This window comes from Anabrus simplex, chromosome 5 (assembly GCF_040414725.1).
Source record: "Anabrus simplex isolate iqAnaSimp1 chromosome 5, ASM4041472v1, whole genome shotgun sequence".
Taxonomy (NCBI): Eukaryota; Metazoa; Arthropoda; class Insecta; order Orthoptera; family Tettigoniidae; genus Anabrus; species Anabrus simplex.
This window is the reverse complement of record NC_090269.1, coordinates 29826075-29841366: the sequence shown is the minus strand read 5'-3', so window position 1 is coordinate 29841366 and position 15292 is coordinate 29826075. Positions and strand designations below refer to the sequence as shown.

The following is a 15292-nucleotide window of genomic DNA, read 5'->3' as shown; positions in this document are numbered from 1 at the left end:
AACTCATCAATTTCTATTTTGCTTAGTCCACTGTGTTTGGAGAGGTTGTTTTTTATGATGTTGATGGTTTCGAGAACTGGGATGTTCGGATACATGTTGGTGATGTCAAAGGAACATAGAATGTGGTTTGGTTGCAGTGTAAATTTATTCAGGGTTTGACATAGGTCAATTGAGTTCTTGATGGGGTTTATGTTGTTGAATTTGTAGTGTTTTTTGAGAAAGTAGTGTAGAAATCTTGAAGTTTTGTATGTTGGACTGCCTCTACTGTTGATAATTGGTCGGATGGGGATGTCTTTTTTGTGGGTTTTGGGTAAGGACTTGGCTGTGGGTAAAGTTGGATTCATGTTGACTAGTTTAAAGATTTCATGGTCATTTAAGAGGAAAGTTGAATTTTTGAGAAGGGTTTTCAAGTTGCGTTGTACTTTTGGTATAGGATCCTTGTTGATGGTGGTGTAGGTTGTGTCGGAAAAGAATTCTTCAGTTTTTTTGATGTAGTCCTGTTTGTTCATGAGTACAGTTGTGTTACTTTTGTCGGCTTTCGTTACTATAACGTTATTGGTGTTTATTTTGGTCTTTAAGGCATGGATTTGTTTTGAGAGGGTAGTGTTTTTGTTGGTTTTTAACTCATTAACTAGGGAGGGCAGTTTCTTTTTTATTTCGTGTCTGACGTCATTTTGTTTCTCTGTGGTGATCTGTTTACTAATGTTGGATTCTAATTCTGCAATAGTGGTGGTTAGGTCATCGATAGTATTGGGGTTAGGCCAATTGTGTTTTAGGCCTCTGTTTAGGAGGTTCATTTCTATGTCAGAAGGTGGTGTCAGACAAATTGATGGTGGTAGGGGTGTTGTTTGAAATAATGGATGTAGTATTATTGTTCTTATTGTGGTTTGATGTGCTTGGTTTGGTTCCCTTCAGATGGGCTAGTTTGAGGTTTAATGTGTCCTGTTTCTTCTCTAGTACGTTGGTTAATTTATTGTCAGTATGTCTTAGGAAAGATTGCCATTCAAGAGGGGATAAGTGTTGTGCAAGGGTTAAATGTGTTCGATAAAGCTGTAAATTTAAGAATGATTTTTTCCTGTATAGTTGTTTAATCTCGTCCTTCAACCAGATGTTGTTGACTTTGTTTTGGGTGATAGTCGAGTTTTGAAACGGAATGCTTTTCCTTTGCAGTGGTCTCAAGAATTTAGGTACTAAATTTAGCTTAACACATTCTTTAAGGAAATTAATGTCTTTTGAAATTTTGCCGATTTTTACCTTGAGGTTTAGGTATTTGTTGGTTTTCTTTGTAGCCTGGTTGGCTTTGACGTTGCAAGTGATAAAAATCATTGCTATCCGTATTGAAGATACTGAATGTAGGATGCTAAAAGGTTAATTTTTTCCACCTATTCAATACATATAAATTTTATAAATTAGGAATTTATTATTGATTCCATGACCCATGACCCATGAATCTCCATCCACACTGACCAGTCTCCGTACCGATCTCGGCACTGCAACTGAAAAACTTCCAGCTTGAGGCCTATAAAACCTCATTTGGCTATGAAATATTTCCCTACCCCCGGTGATTTTAACTAAATTAAACTGCTCTACATATTTCTGAAATGTCAATACTAATTCCTTCTTCCAACCTCTAAAACATCAGGATGCACTTGGTACCAAAAAAAAAAAAAAAAATTTATCCTTGCACACCAGCTGCTCTTTTGTAATTATGTATATATTTGTAAATTCTCAACTATCCAATTAGATAATGTAATTACTATATAGTTACCAACTATTGACATTAGTTTTTATTACAAACATTTACGCTGAATGTTATAATGTAAATATTTTTAAAACTTTATTTCAACTGTTCAATTGAACAATGTAAATACTGTATAGTTACCAACCTTTGACATTAATTTTGGTTACAAACATTGACGCCGAACACCACACCTTTTCTCCCTTAATTGTTTTAATGTAAATATTTTTTAACTTTTTATTTCCCTATGATTGCGTCAACTGTTTCTCCAGAGCACCACTGCCGAACTCTACTATGTTAATTTTAGGCATTGGTGCTGACTTTTCATCTATAAACCTATATGTTCAACCATCACTTTTGTACAACTATTTCCCATACTTAATTTTTGTAATTGTATTAATAATATGTATTAATTTGTACTGTCAACTACTAACCAGTTACCTGATTTTTTACCTTGAGGTGATATTTTGACTGATGATGCCCTCAATGAAGGGCGAAACATGTCTCAAGTGGAATCAATAATAAATTCCTAATTTATAAAATTTATATGTATTGAATAGGTGGAAAAAACTAACCTTTTAGCATCCTACATTCAGTATCTTCAATACGGATAGCAATGATTTTTATCACTTGATATGATAAGAGTATCCGGGAAAAAGAAGGAAAAGGAGACACCCTGGTGGAATAACAAAGTACGGGATGCAGCGAAAGAAAAAAAAAATCATGGAGGAGCTGGATACGAGGCAGAAGTACAGAAAGTAGGCAAAAGTATCGTGAAGCTGAGAAAGCATGTCAAAATATTGTACAGAAAAAAAAAAAACAGAAGTGCTGGGATAACCTCACAGAAACCTTGCAAAAATATGTTAAGAACAGTAAGAAAGTGTTGTATGGATTGGTTAAAGGCAAAGTAAACATGGGAGAAGATATAAAATTTTTAAGGACAGATACAGGACAAATTCTGACACAAAGAGAGGATAATCTCCAGCGATGAGAGGAGTATTTTGCTCAATTACTTAATATCAAATTCAAAGAACTGGAGGAAGAGGAGAAACATGAAGAAAAAATGATTAGAGGAAACCAAAATGAAGATATAAAATGTTGGAATTAGAAGGAGCTATAAACATGAAAAGCTTTCCTTTTGCTAGGGTTTCTGATAAGTTCACCTGCATACACCCCAGCGTCAGTGGGTAGGGTCTGACACATCCCACTCTGATGAGTCTAGTGTCAGACCTAAGACAAAACGCTGGTTAATAGAGCAAACGCCTGAAAAGCCTTACATTTGATATGTTTTTGACATTTTTGACATGCTCTATTGGTGAAAAATTTCTAATTCCCTCCATGGGAATTTAGAATTTTCCAGTGGCTTTATGTCGCACTGCCACAGACAGATCATATGGCGACAATGAGATAGGAAACGGCTAGGAAGGGGAAGGAAGCGGCTGTGGCTTTAATTGAGGTACAGCCCCAGCATTTGACTTGTTGTGGAAATGGTAAACCATGGAAAACCACTTCAGGGCTGCCGACAGTGGGATTCAAACCCACTATCTCCCGGATGCAAGCTCACAGCTGCGCGCCCCTAACTGCAAGGCCAACTCGCCCAGTAAGATGAAAAGTGGCAAAGCATCAGGTGTAGGTGAGGTAGCTACAGAGATGATAAAGGCAACATGACCAGTAGGTTTACATTGGATATATAGATTATTTCGAGTGATATGAAAGAAAAAAAGAAGTACCGGAAGATTGGAGGAAGGGTGGTAAGAAAGAATATAGTAAATATAGGGGAATCACCCTCATTTCACCTGTTGCAAAGATCTTTGAGAGGATATCAGAGGGAAGATTGAGGATGAAAGTAGAAAAGGAAATGGAGGAAGAGCAATATTGTACGGACTTAGAAGAGACAGATAACTTTTGAACTAATTTCTGCATTAAGGGACATGATGGAGAAAAGATGGAAGTTCAGGAAGGATTTAGTGATGATATTTATAGATACTGAGAAGGCATATAATAGTGTACTATGGCAACTGGTCTGGGATGCTTTGATAAAAAAAGAAGATAGACAGAGCAGATGTACAATTGATCAAAGCTATGTATGAAAAGTGTGTACGTAGTGTAAAGACTAAGATAGGACAGACAAACAAACTGGTTCAATGTAAGAAACAGGACTTCAACAAGGATGTGTATTATCCCCTCTACTCTTCATCACAATCATGGATGAAATCCACAGGAGTATATAAAAAAAAAAAAATTAAAAAAAAAAGCAAAGAGGCAACAACATTAATCTTTGCAGATGACATAGTGATATGGGGAGAAATGAAATGGAAGTACAAGAACAAGTTACTGTACGGAATCAGGAGATAGAGGAATATGGTATGAAAATAGGTGTGGACAAGTAAAAGACTGTAGTGATGATGAGAGGTAATAGAGAAGGAAAAGGGAATATTGAAGTAAATGGAAGACAATTAGAAGTTGTCAAAAGCTTTAAATATTTGGGGAGTATATATACTTGCAGAAGATGGGAAAAATGAATGATGAAATTGGAAAGAGAATCCAACAAGCCAATGAGTTTTACCAATGCGTGAGAGGTACTGTGTGGAACCGGCACATCCCAGAGAGATGCAAGAAAGTTCTGTACTCAATGTATTACACACTAACACATGACACATGGACAGCAACAAAACATGATGTAAGTAGAATCCAAGCAGCCGAGATGAAATTCCTTAGAGGAATAATTGAGAAGACACAAAGGGATAAAATCAGAAACATAAAAATCTGAGAGAGAATTGAATTCCCTCAACTGCAAGACAAGATAGAGACCAGTAAGCCGAATGGTATGGACAAATGATGAGACTGAAAAAGGATAGAGTTCCAAAGCAAATATTTACAGAGAAAATAATAGAAGGAAGACAACAGGGAAGGCCCAGAACAAGGTGGATGTATATGGGGAGAGTATACAGAAGAGAGAAGTAAAAGTGGAAGAAATATTAGAGGAAGGAAGGGAGTGGAGGAGAGATAGACAGCTGTGGAGGTCATTGATTCACAACGTGATTTAGAAGACTGGAAACAGGAAATGAAGAAGACGAAGAAGAATTAACATCTGAACACGTCCTAATACAGTGAATGTTTATTTCGACCAAATTGATACACTTTGTTATAAAAAATAACGCACTCCACAACACTTCAATGATAGCAGTCCATGGCCGGCTAAGCTTCAAAGTACTGTCTTTGCCAAACAGAATGTTATTTGAAGTTAGATTCACACAAGCTCTTCATTAAAATGTAACTTCTATCATACCTAAACAAACGGACTCTTACAGAACATCAACTTCTTTGCATTTTCCCATTTATGTGGGGTCTGCCTTCTTGCAATGTTTACTCCACTTCAATTGATCTATAGCATCCCGAGGGCTGAGTTTGGTGAGCCACATGTCATCTCTCACCCTATCCAGCCAGTGTGTTTGAGGTTGCCCTCAAGGTCGGTGATCCTCCACGTTCAGTTGAAGAGCAGTCTTTGCAACTGAGGTTTTACTGCTACAGAGTACATACCATCGCAGGCATGATTCACGCATTTTCTCTGTGATTGGGGCAATCTTAAATTTCTTCCGCACAGCATCGTTCCTGATATGGTCTAGTCGAGTTAAGCCATTGGAGCACCGCAGCATCTTCATTTCCATTGCATGAAGTGCCTGTTCGTGCTTCAATGTTATAGGCCAGCATTTAGAACCATAAAAGGCCACCAGTCTAATCACTGTGCGGTATACTTTAGATTTTAGATGCAATGGAATTTTCTTATCACACAGGACTCCAGTAACTTGGCGCCATGAATCGTACTGTAGTGATGGGTCGAACTAGCTCTTTTGAGGGAGCTAGCTCATTCGCTCCCGCTCCTAACTGAGAGTCATTCAAAAGAGTCGACTCTTGGGAGCGAGAAGGTAGGAGCGAGCCAGGAAGTCAGAGGCCGCTCTCCGCTCCAGGTTCGTTCGTTCATTCGTTCATCCGGTTTAGGGCAGACGGCTCTTTATGACTTCCGGGAACGAACGATATAGCACAAATAGTTTATATTTTCCACAACAGATGGCAGCACAACGTCCAGTTCAGAAAGCTACTCTTGAAATAAAACAAATAAACAACTAATATATGCACTCCTGGCAACATTGGCAAATAATCTAACGATAAAGCTTTACATACAGTAACGAAGAAATGTTTAACAAAAATGCAGTATTAATGTATAACATCTAATATTACTTTGCCCATTTTCCTTTCTTTTTAAAATGATGCTTTTCAAGACTGAATGCACCGTGACGAGACATATGTTCATGATATTGGCAATACTTACACGTTAATAAATAATTGTTTAAGAATGTAATGGGATGTAAGTTACTATAGTATACACTAAGCCACTAAGCCATTCATAAACGCCCAAAATAGCGTGATTTTACATTTTCTAGATTAATCATAACTCCCATTTTTATTTGAAGGAGCGAGAAGGCGCGAGATAGTTCACCTTTTCCACAACAGATGGCAACACAGTGTACAGTTTGGTACGCTACTCTTGGAATAAAACAAATGTACATTGCTGGCAACATTCGCAATTAATCCAATGATAAAGTTTTATACACAGTAACGAAGAAACGTGTCACAAATATACAGTGTTGATTGATGACATCTAATATTACTTTGCCTAACTTCCATTCTCCTTAAAATGATGTCTTTCAAGATTGAATGCACCGTACGGGACGTATGTTCGAGATATTGGCAATACTTCCGTTCGACCCCGGCAATCCAGATAAGCATAAGAAGAATCTCTATTCCTGTGCACGTAGTTTACATTTCACTCAAAAGATGTTATCAGAATATCCTCTTTCGACACTCCGCGTTGGAAACATGCAGCGTATGAAACATAGCTGATTAAACGCGATCTTTAACGAAAATAATGGAAACTACTATCAGCACAAATGTACATATAACCAAGTATACTACAGTACGCATAGCATTTTGCCTATTTTTCGTGTACAGTATGGTCACACTCTCTTCTATTTTTTTTTTCAAGAACGATTAAACCGTATGACTCGTATATGCTCGATATATTGGCATTCCTTACACTATCTAAACTTACTTCTTCTTCTTCGACCACTTTTCCCACACTTGTGGGTTCGTGGGTGCGAACTGTTCCGCAAATGTGGATTTGGCCCTGTTTTATAATAAGTAATAATGTTACTGGCTTTACGTCCCACCAACTACATTTACGGTTTTCGGAGACGTCGAGGTGCCAGAATTTAGCCCCGCAGGGGTTCTTTTACGTGACAGTAAATCTACCGACACAAGGCTGACGTATTTGAGCACCTTCAAAATACCACCGAACTGAGCCAGGATCGAACCTGCCAAGTTGGTGTCAGTAGGCCAGCGCCTCAACTGTTTGAGTCACTCAGCCCGGCTGGCCCTGTTTTATGACCGGATGTCCTTCCTGATGCTAACCTTATGCGAAGGGATGTAATCAATATTACGTGTTTCTATGGTGGTTGGTATTGTGGTGTGTTGTCTGAATATGAAGAGGAAAGTGTTGGGACAAACACAAACACCCAGTTCCCGAGCCAGAAGAATTAAATTCCCGACTTGGCCGAGAATTGAATCCGGGACCCTCTGCAGCGAAGGCCTCAGTGCTGACCAACCAGCTAAGGAGTCGGACTTCTTACACGTCAATAAATAATTATTTGAAAATGTACTGCGGTATACACTTTGGTATGAGTTATTTAGCCTATATTTTAAAGCCAAAACTAGTGTTATTTTCTATTTGCCTTAATTCGATTTAAAACTACGGTATATTATTTTATCCACTGTACCGTAAAACCGAAAGATTTTGGCAATATGTTAATTCATAACTACGAACGCATTTAAGAAACAGGTGAGGACTTGTCAGAGTATTTCTTAATTATTTCAGACAGAATAAAACTACGCCGTTTCTACTTGCCGAGTGGTATATTCAGTATTCTGGATAGTAACTGTTTGTTCGTGCTTAGTTGAGGTTAGTTAACCCAAACTTCGTGTCGTTTATTTGCCCCTAACCTACTGGATCTATACTACGCCCTACATCCTTCATAGATTATGAGTGCATACAGGAAGTGAACAGGTAAGTATTGCTCAATAACATGTTGTTTATTTCATTTCATTGTTTCGTTACGTTGCAAGTTGCCAGAACTATGGCACAAAAACGTACCTAACAAACAGACCACAACCACTGCACTCAGAGCACTGACTGAATGCGGGAAGAGGCTAGACTGGGCAGCCTATAAAAAAAGAAAGCGGCTTCTGTACGTCACGTGATTATCTGAGGCATGGCATTGGCTAGAAATGAACGAGTCGATGTGACGAGCTAGCTCTTTCTTGGAGTCACTGTTGATAAAAGAGTCGGCTCGTGCTAGCTCTCAGGGAGCAAGGAGGGAGCTAGCTCATACAAGAGTCGACTCGTAATTGAACAACTAGCTCTCAAGGAGCAAGGAGGGAGCTAGCTCTTACAAGAGTAGACTCTCATTGAGAGAGCTAGCTCTCTCCAATGAGTCGTTCAAAAGAGTCAGTTCGTTCATGAACGACCCATCACTATCGTACTGCAGTCTGAGGTGATGCAGGACCCAAGATATTTGAACTGGGTCACTTTATTAAGTTGAACCCCACCCACAGTGACCGTGCCAACAGTTTGGTCACCACATTCCAGGTACTCAGTCTTCTTCAGATTTAATTTTATCCCAAATTCTTTAGACAAATCCTCCACTCTTGTACTTGCTGTTCGAGGCCCTCACGTGTTTTGTTAGCTAACATGACATAGCCCATATATAATAATGTCCATGGATGCTTGGTCTGGATGACATTTGTGATGGCGTTCATGCAGAGTATGAAGACAAACAGGGACAAGGCTGATCCTTGATGGACACCAACATTGATTTGGAAGGTATTGGACATTCCTGCTGCACACCATACTGAACTTGTGGTCTTGCGGCACAGAAGTTTCACCCAGTTGACATAGGCTTCAGGTACATTGTGTAGTCTCATTGCCAGCCAATTGAGATCATGTGGTACTCTGTCGAATGCCTTTTCCAAATCAAGAAAGGCCAAGCGAACTGTCTTCCTTTTCTCGTGATGTCTTTCCATTAATGGAAGGAATGCATGGATGGAGTCTCTAGTTCCGCTGTTTTTAACAAAGCCACACTGGTTAGATGAAACAGTGATGATGTTTCGTAATCTCACATCAAGAACACGTTCAAAAATGTTCATAGTATGGCATAAGAGGCACATAGGCCTATAATTTCAGTAATCCTGTATATCTCCTTTTCCTTTCCAAATTGGAATTGTGATACTGGTTTTCCAGGCCTCTGGTACTATGTCCTAAATAATAATCTTGTTGAAGAAGTCAGTAAACAATACTACACCTTGTTCTTCCAGAAGATTTCATACTTCGGCAGGGATTCATCTGCACCAGGCGCTTTCCCAGACTTAATTTTGCTGATGGCAGTGGACACTTCTTCCGTAGTGATAGTGGGCACTAGGCTGTGAATGGGATCAGATGTAGGTAGAGCAAGTATAAGAGTGGAAGATGCGTCTTGAAGAATTTGGGATGAAATTAAATCTGAAGAAGACAGAGTACCTGGAATGCAGTGACCAAACTGATGGCAATGTCACTGTGGGTGGGGTTCAAATTAATAAAGTGACCTAGTTCAAATACCTGGGGTCCTACATCACCTCAGACTGTAGTACGATTACTGATGTCAAGACAAGAGTCAGCGCCGCATGGATGAAATGACGCCAAGTTACTGGAGTCCTGTGTGATAAGAAAATTCCATTAAATCTAAAATTTAAAGTCTACCACACAGTGATTAGATCGGTAGGCCTTTATAGAGGTAGGAGGTGTTGCATGTATCCTCAAAATACTTCTTCCAGCGACGTAGTATGTCATGTCTCGTTTGTCTGGCCAGGTTTCATCCCGCCACAGTAATAGAGTAAACTGTGCAGCCAGCATCTCTACACCAGGTGTTGGGAAATAACCTAAAACCCTGAAGAATCCAACGACTATGGGTGGAGGAGCTTCTTTGGGAGGGTGGTGGTTCCTCAGTTGGAGGAAACGCCATTGAAAATCACCATGCAGCGTCTGTACTCCATGTTAGGAGCGGCTGCAAAGGGCGTCTGTTTCCCATGTTAGGGGCGGCCTCAAGAAACCCTGCCAGTAGGTATAAAATGCCCTTGACGACAGGCAGAGCGACACATCCGTTGAGGTATTTTTTTTCCGTATCAACATGCAGTTGACTCCTCTTTGAGTCTTACAGAATCTCTAGCACACTAAATAAAGACAACGAATCCAAGGATTATCCAGCAGTAATGCACATAAAACAGTTAATATTCATATCAGTAAGGCACGTCCCTGCTAAACATTGCCAAAACCTTGCCTCCAAGTATGCAACGACTTGCAATTCTCCTTTAAATGCAAGTTACATTGATTACCCAACTGAAAGGCCCACTGAAGGCTTGGACAGGGTCAAAGGCAATTCCTGCACAAACAAGCCTAAAAGAACATCTTGACAGTCCTCACCATTGAAATTATGTGGAAAAAAAAAAAAAAAAAATCCAAAATATAATAGCAAAAGAGAACATCAGTGAATTAGATGTCTTAACTTCTGAGATATTGCATTTAAGGTAGTTCTCTGTATTCAAAGAAATATGCATACAAACTGCCCCAATATAATTTCTGCAGCAACCCAAAAAAGGTACCAAGACAGGTAATGAATACTGGAACTTGGACAACATGCAATGTTTCAAAAGAAGAGATAGAGGAATATATCCTGGCATAATCGCAATATCGGGATCCTGCGGGCGCTTCTGTGAGTTTGTGGCACTAAAAATGCTAACAGGGAGCACGGGTAAGGAAGCCTCACAAAAAGCATTTGGAGACAAGACTATGAATTGTGATAAGTTCTGCACATGCTCTTTTGCAAGTTGCAGTGGGTGGTGCATGAAACCACCACAGAGTCCAAAGAACTTCCACCACCACTGGCTAACGTCAGGGTGTAGCTCCGCCTGAAGACCCTAATTACTCACTCACGCCCCAGTCAGGTGAAATTCTCACACCTGCTAGACTAGGCCAATTGAGCAGAAGGTGTGTTACAGTATTTGATTTGCAAAAATAGTTTAGATGCACCTAATCAATACATTAGGCTAATTTGAAATAATAAGAATTAACTCATTCAAATTTTTTCATCTTAGAACTAGTTTCAATCAGCGTAATGATTATCTTCAGCTAACAAATCAATTAACAAGATAAAAAACAACCAAGAGATGACTACATAGATACCTAAAAACCATGGCCTATGCACTGTTATCCGATACTGTGTGCCATAATGTGTGTATGTACCGAATACTGGGAGTTAGAACTAAAGAAGTTTCTCAGTACTTGGTTGAAATTATGAAAAAAATGCACACACTCCAGTTTCCTGCTAACAACAAGCAAGCTCAACATTCTATGTGACATTTCTATCTTTTTACCGTAAGCCAACCGACCTACAGTTTTACATGGATCAAAACTATAAGGAAGTGACTTCCATTCATTCTCACTTTCACTGAAAACAAGGTGAACCTCAGCTGTCTTGGTGGGAAGCTAGTAATAAAAATCATACCTTTCTGACAAGATCCAAATCCTGAACATGTAACTCTTGGGCTGACAATCACATTATTTTAAAACCACTATCATATTCCTCATTCTAAGCTATACCAGAGGTTAAATACAAAATGATATCAGGCAAAGCTACCACCTGGTCAATAATGACACACAGCTTCATTTATCAGTTTTGAGACCATACTAACACTGATTTGGAGCAGGAAATGCTAACACAAGTGTCATAAAAATAGCAAGAAAACAATAAGACAACAATAAAAGATAAGGAATGTAGAAAACAGAATGAACAAATTTGCCCTCATGTAATCTCCAGACCTTAATTATTTGGATGCGAAGTGCCCTCCCACAATTTAGCCCTGATGAAAAAGATGAAGACTATCCAGCATACAAAAATGAGCAATTCTGCTCCTAGATTTCAAGTTCTGAGGCTTCATAAGAGTTCATAAATGTTTTATACATTGCACTGTAAGTTTATTTTATACTGCTTCAAATCCATCGATCTTAAATTTTGAAAATTTTAAATTCTATTATCTGGATTTTTGCATATCGGGATGACCCTTAGTACCAATTAGTTTGGATAATTGGGTTTCTACTGTACAGTGTTTATCTACTATTTTTTCACATGAAATATAATCTACTTACTTGTACTTGAAAAGCTGCTGCATCTGCTGAATATGCCATCATATTTGTAATGTATAACAGACCTCTTTTTTATTCAGAATGAAGAATCATGTGTCAAACATCTGGATTTCAAAAATGTATATTGGCTCAAAATTAAGACATACATCCAGGAAATCAGGACAGCACCAATTAGAACCTGAGAAACAAATACAATAACAAAAATCAAAAGGACTCGGAATAACAAATTCATTTATTTTGCTATGGGCTTTACGTCGCACCGACACAGATAGGTCTTATGGCGACGATGGGATAGGAAAGGCCTAGGAGTTGGAAGGAAGCGGCCGTGGCCTTAAGTAAGGTACAGCCCTAACATTTGCCTGGTGTGAAAATGGGAAACCACGGAAAACCATTTTCAGGGCTGCCGATAGTGGGATTCGAACCTACTATCTCCCGGATGCAAGCTCATAGCCGCGCGCCTCTACACGCACGGCCAACTCGCCCGGTACAAATTCATTTAGGTTTGGAGAAATGGGTTTGGGAATTCCCAAGCTCACCACAAATTAGTATAAGGTCTGGTTTACTACTACTGCAGCTATGTTTTAAAATAAAATAATTAAGAGGTATCACACAATTCATATTTATTAAAATCTATATATTAAAAAAGTTTACTAAAAGCAGCTTTGTCCAATCCGTCCATCTGTTCTACACACGAATTTGGCTTCATTTTTGTTTCATTCTCTTTGAAATTATCTGCCGGTGAATCATCAAGCACTGATAGGTCTCTTAAGTTCAGTCAGCTTTGAGTAATCATAAAATCAAATCATTAAATGATCACTTCAATACCTGCAGGAAAAGGCTTACCCTCGCCCGCAATACATTCTGTACTTAGCGGGTTGCACACAGTTAAGGAGCAATATCTTTACATAAAGACAAAGAGACATAAAGATATCGGCGAAACTATGTATGAGATTAAAAATGACTGCGACTATAAATAAACCTACAATTTCAACTAAACTTGGTACACGCATGACTTTATACTATCTGGAGGGAAATACAGAGGGAGTAAGATACACTTAACACCACTAGGGGTGCAGTGGGGAGGGAATGACATGTAAAAATAATAGAAAATGACCTAGATTAGTATTGACTCTACAGTTGTCGGAATCGCTGAGATGAATAGTGACACTCCGGATGACATTTAAGTCCAAGTTCAGCCATCGTTGGCATAGGGGTGAGAAGGGGTGAAAAATAAATGTCCAAAATAATCTAGATTATGTATGTGTATGTCCCAGCACAGCTCTCAACCAAATTTGGTACACGTATGACTTACTATCTGAAGCAAAATACTGTGGGGGTTAGACACCCCTATGGTTGGGGTCACTGAGATAAATTGCAACACTCTGGATGCCATTTAAGTCCAACTTCAGCCTCCATCGGCATGTGGGTCAGACGAGGTGAGAAAGGAGATGTCCAAAATGACTGAGATTAATATTGAATTCACGGTTTTCAGGTAAGATAAGCTGATTGGCGACTGTCCCAATGGCAGTTGGAATCGTGTACATCATATCAATAACGTGACGTGTAAATACATGCAGTTATCACTGATTTTTATTATTTGAAAGGATCAACTACTTCCCAGACAATCTGGGATGCCACAAGGACAAAGTTCCACATGAAATAAAATATTGGTAATCTAAAACTAAAAATTTAAAACAAACACATAACAATAACTCTAAAGCTACAAAATATTTTGTAAAAACCTAGTGAGTGACTGCACGGTTTGGATTACGTAACCGTCAGCTTGCATTCTGGAGATAGTGGGTTCAAATCCCACTATTGGCAGCTATGAAGGTGGTTTTCCGTGGCTTCCTACTTTCACACCAGGCACTTTTGCACCGATACAGATAGGTCTTATGGCGACGATGGGATAGGAAAGGCCTAGGAGTGGGAAGGAAGCGGCCGTAGTCTTAATTAAGGTACAGCCCCAGCAATCACTTGGTGTAAAAATGGGAAACCACGGAAAACCATCTTCAGGGCTGCCAACAGTAGGGTTTGAACCCACTATCTGCCGGATGCAAGCTCACAGCTGCGCACCCCTAACCTCACAGCCAACTCGCCTGGTAGGTTCCTTCTTCAATAGTAATCAACCTATCAGAAACTTGCAAAACTTTTCTCTAACCAATTAAAATTGGGGATGTGTGCAGGAATCAGTAAGGGTTCTGGAAGCTTCGTCTAAAAAAAAAAAAAAACTATAAAAGCCGGGCGCTGTATTTTCTGAATTGCTTCAATGTGAGGGGGGTGTATTAACGTGAACCAGGAGGCAGAGGCATGGGCGGTGTTAGGAAGGCCCAGCAACTCAAGGTAATTGCAGAATTTTCATGAACATGTGATAGCTCTTGCAGATAGCTTGAGGGGAAGGTTTCAACATCTTTTATTTAATGTAAATTTTTAAATTTGGTGGTTTAAATATAGAATTTTTGGCAATTCTGAGGACTCTGTTCTATTCCCTACTGAGAAATATGTAATGTAAGGGAACAAAGAGTGATTACCCTCTGTCGGTTCCCATTCCACCTGACATGGGGTGATTACAGTTTTCAAAACCTCTAAATTCATTTAATCATATTTGGCTTTAATATTTCTTACTTAGTCACCCCGGTGTAGAATAGGTTTAGCCTCTGTATCATTGGGGTATAAGCCCACTTAGGGTTTTAATTATTTCTATAATGAGGGCAGTGTTTTGCCTCCTGTCCTTTTATTTCTGGCCAGTCATGTTCAACCTTTTCTTTTTACACTAAGGCCACTTAGTATGGGCAATTGCGCCCCTGCAAATTTATTGGTGCGTGTAGAGTTTTTTTTTTGGGGGGGGGGGTGTGAGTTCCCTTTTAGGAACAGTGAAACATATAACTGTTGAGCAATAGATAAGCCCACATCAAGTTAACGGTATGTAAATACTTTAATTGAGGACAACCGATAGGGTGTAAGTGAGCCATAAGAAAATTGATGCCTCTGCGAGGCTGGACTATGATTTAGTTGGAGCACAGACTCCTGTGAAGTGTATTTTTCTGGAGCTTTCCTAGCTCTTATAAAATGTTGTACCTGGCAAGAGCACTAACACTCTTTTCTATGTAAATTAACCAAACTATTAACAATTGTAACTTTGGTACCTGATTTTCAGACTTTAAAGTCCTTGATATTGCTAGAGCTGACGAGCTCATTAATACTGTTGTTCATTCAGATTTCCGATTTATCAATTTTTTAATTAGGAAAAAAAAGAGGAAAGAAAC

The 15292-nt window shown here is 39.1% G+C and overlaps 1 protein-coding gene across 4 annotated transcripts in view; it reads right to left on the bottom strand.

The window, feature by feature from the left end:
• The window catches only part of Sgf29 (SAGA-associated factor 29), a 93591-nt gene that overhangs the window by 62151 nt on the left and 16148 nt on the right, over positions 1-15292 (bottom strand). For all 4 annotated transcript variants that reach the window (XM_067147919.2, XM_067147920.2, XM_067147921.2 and 1 more), the window contains exon 2: positions 12030-12204. In XM_067147919.2, the coding sequence (XP_067004020.1) occupies positions 12030-12071 (42 nt within the window). In that variant the 5' untranslated portion in view covers positions 12072-12204. The remainder of the gene's footprint in view (positions 1-12029; positions 12205-15292) is intronic.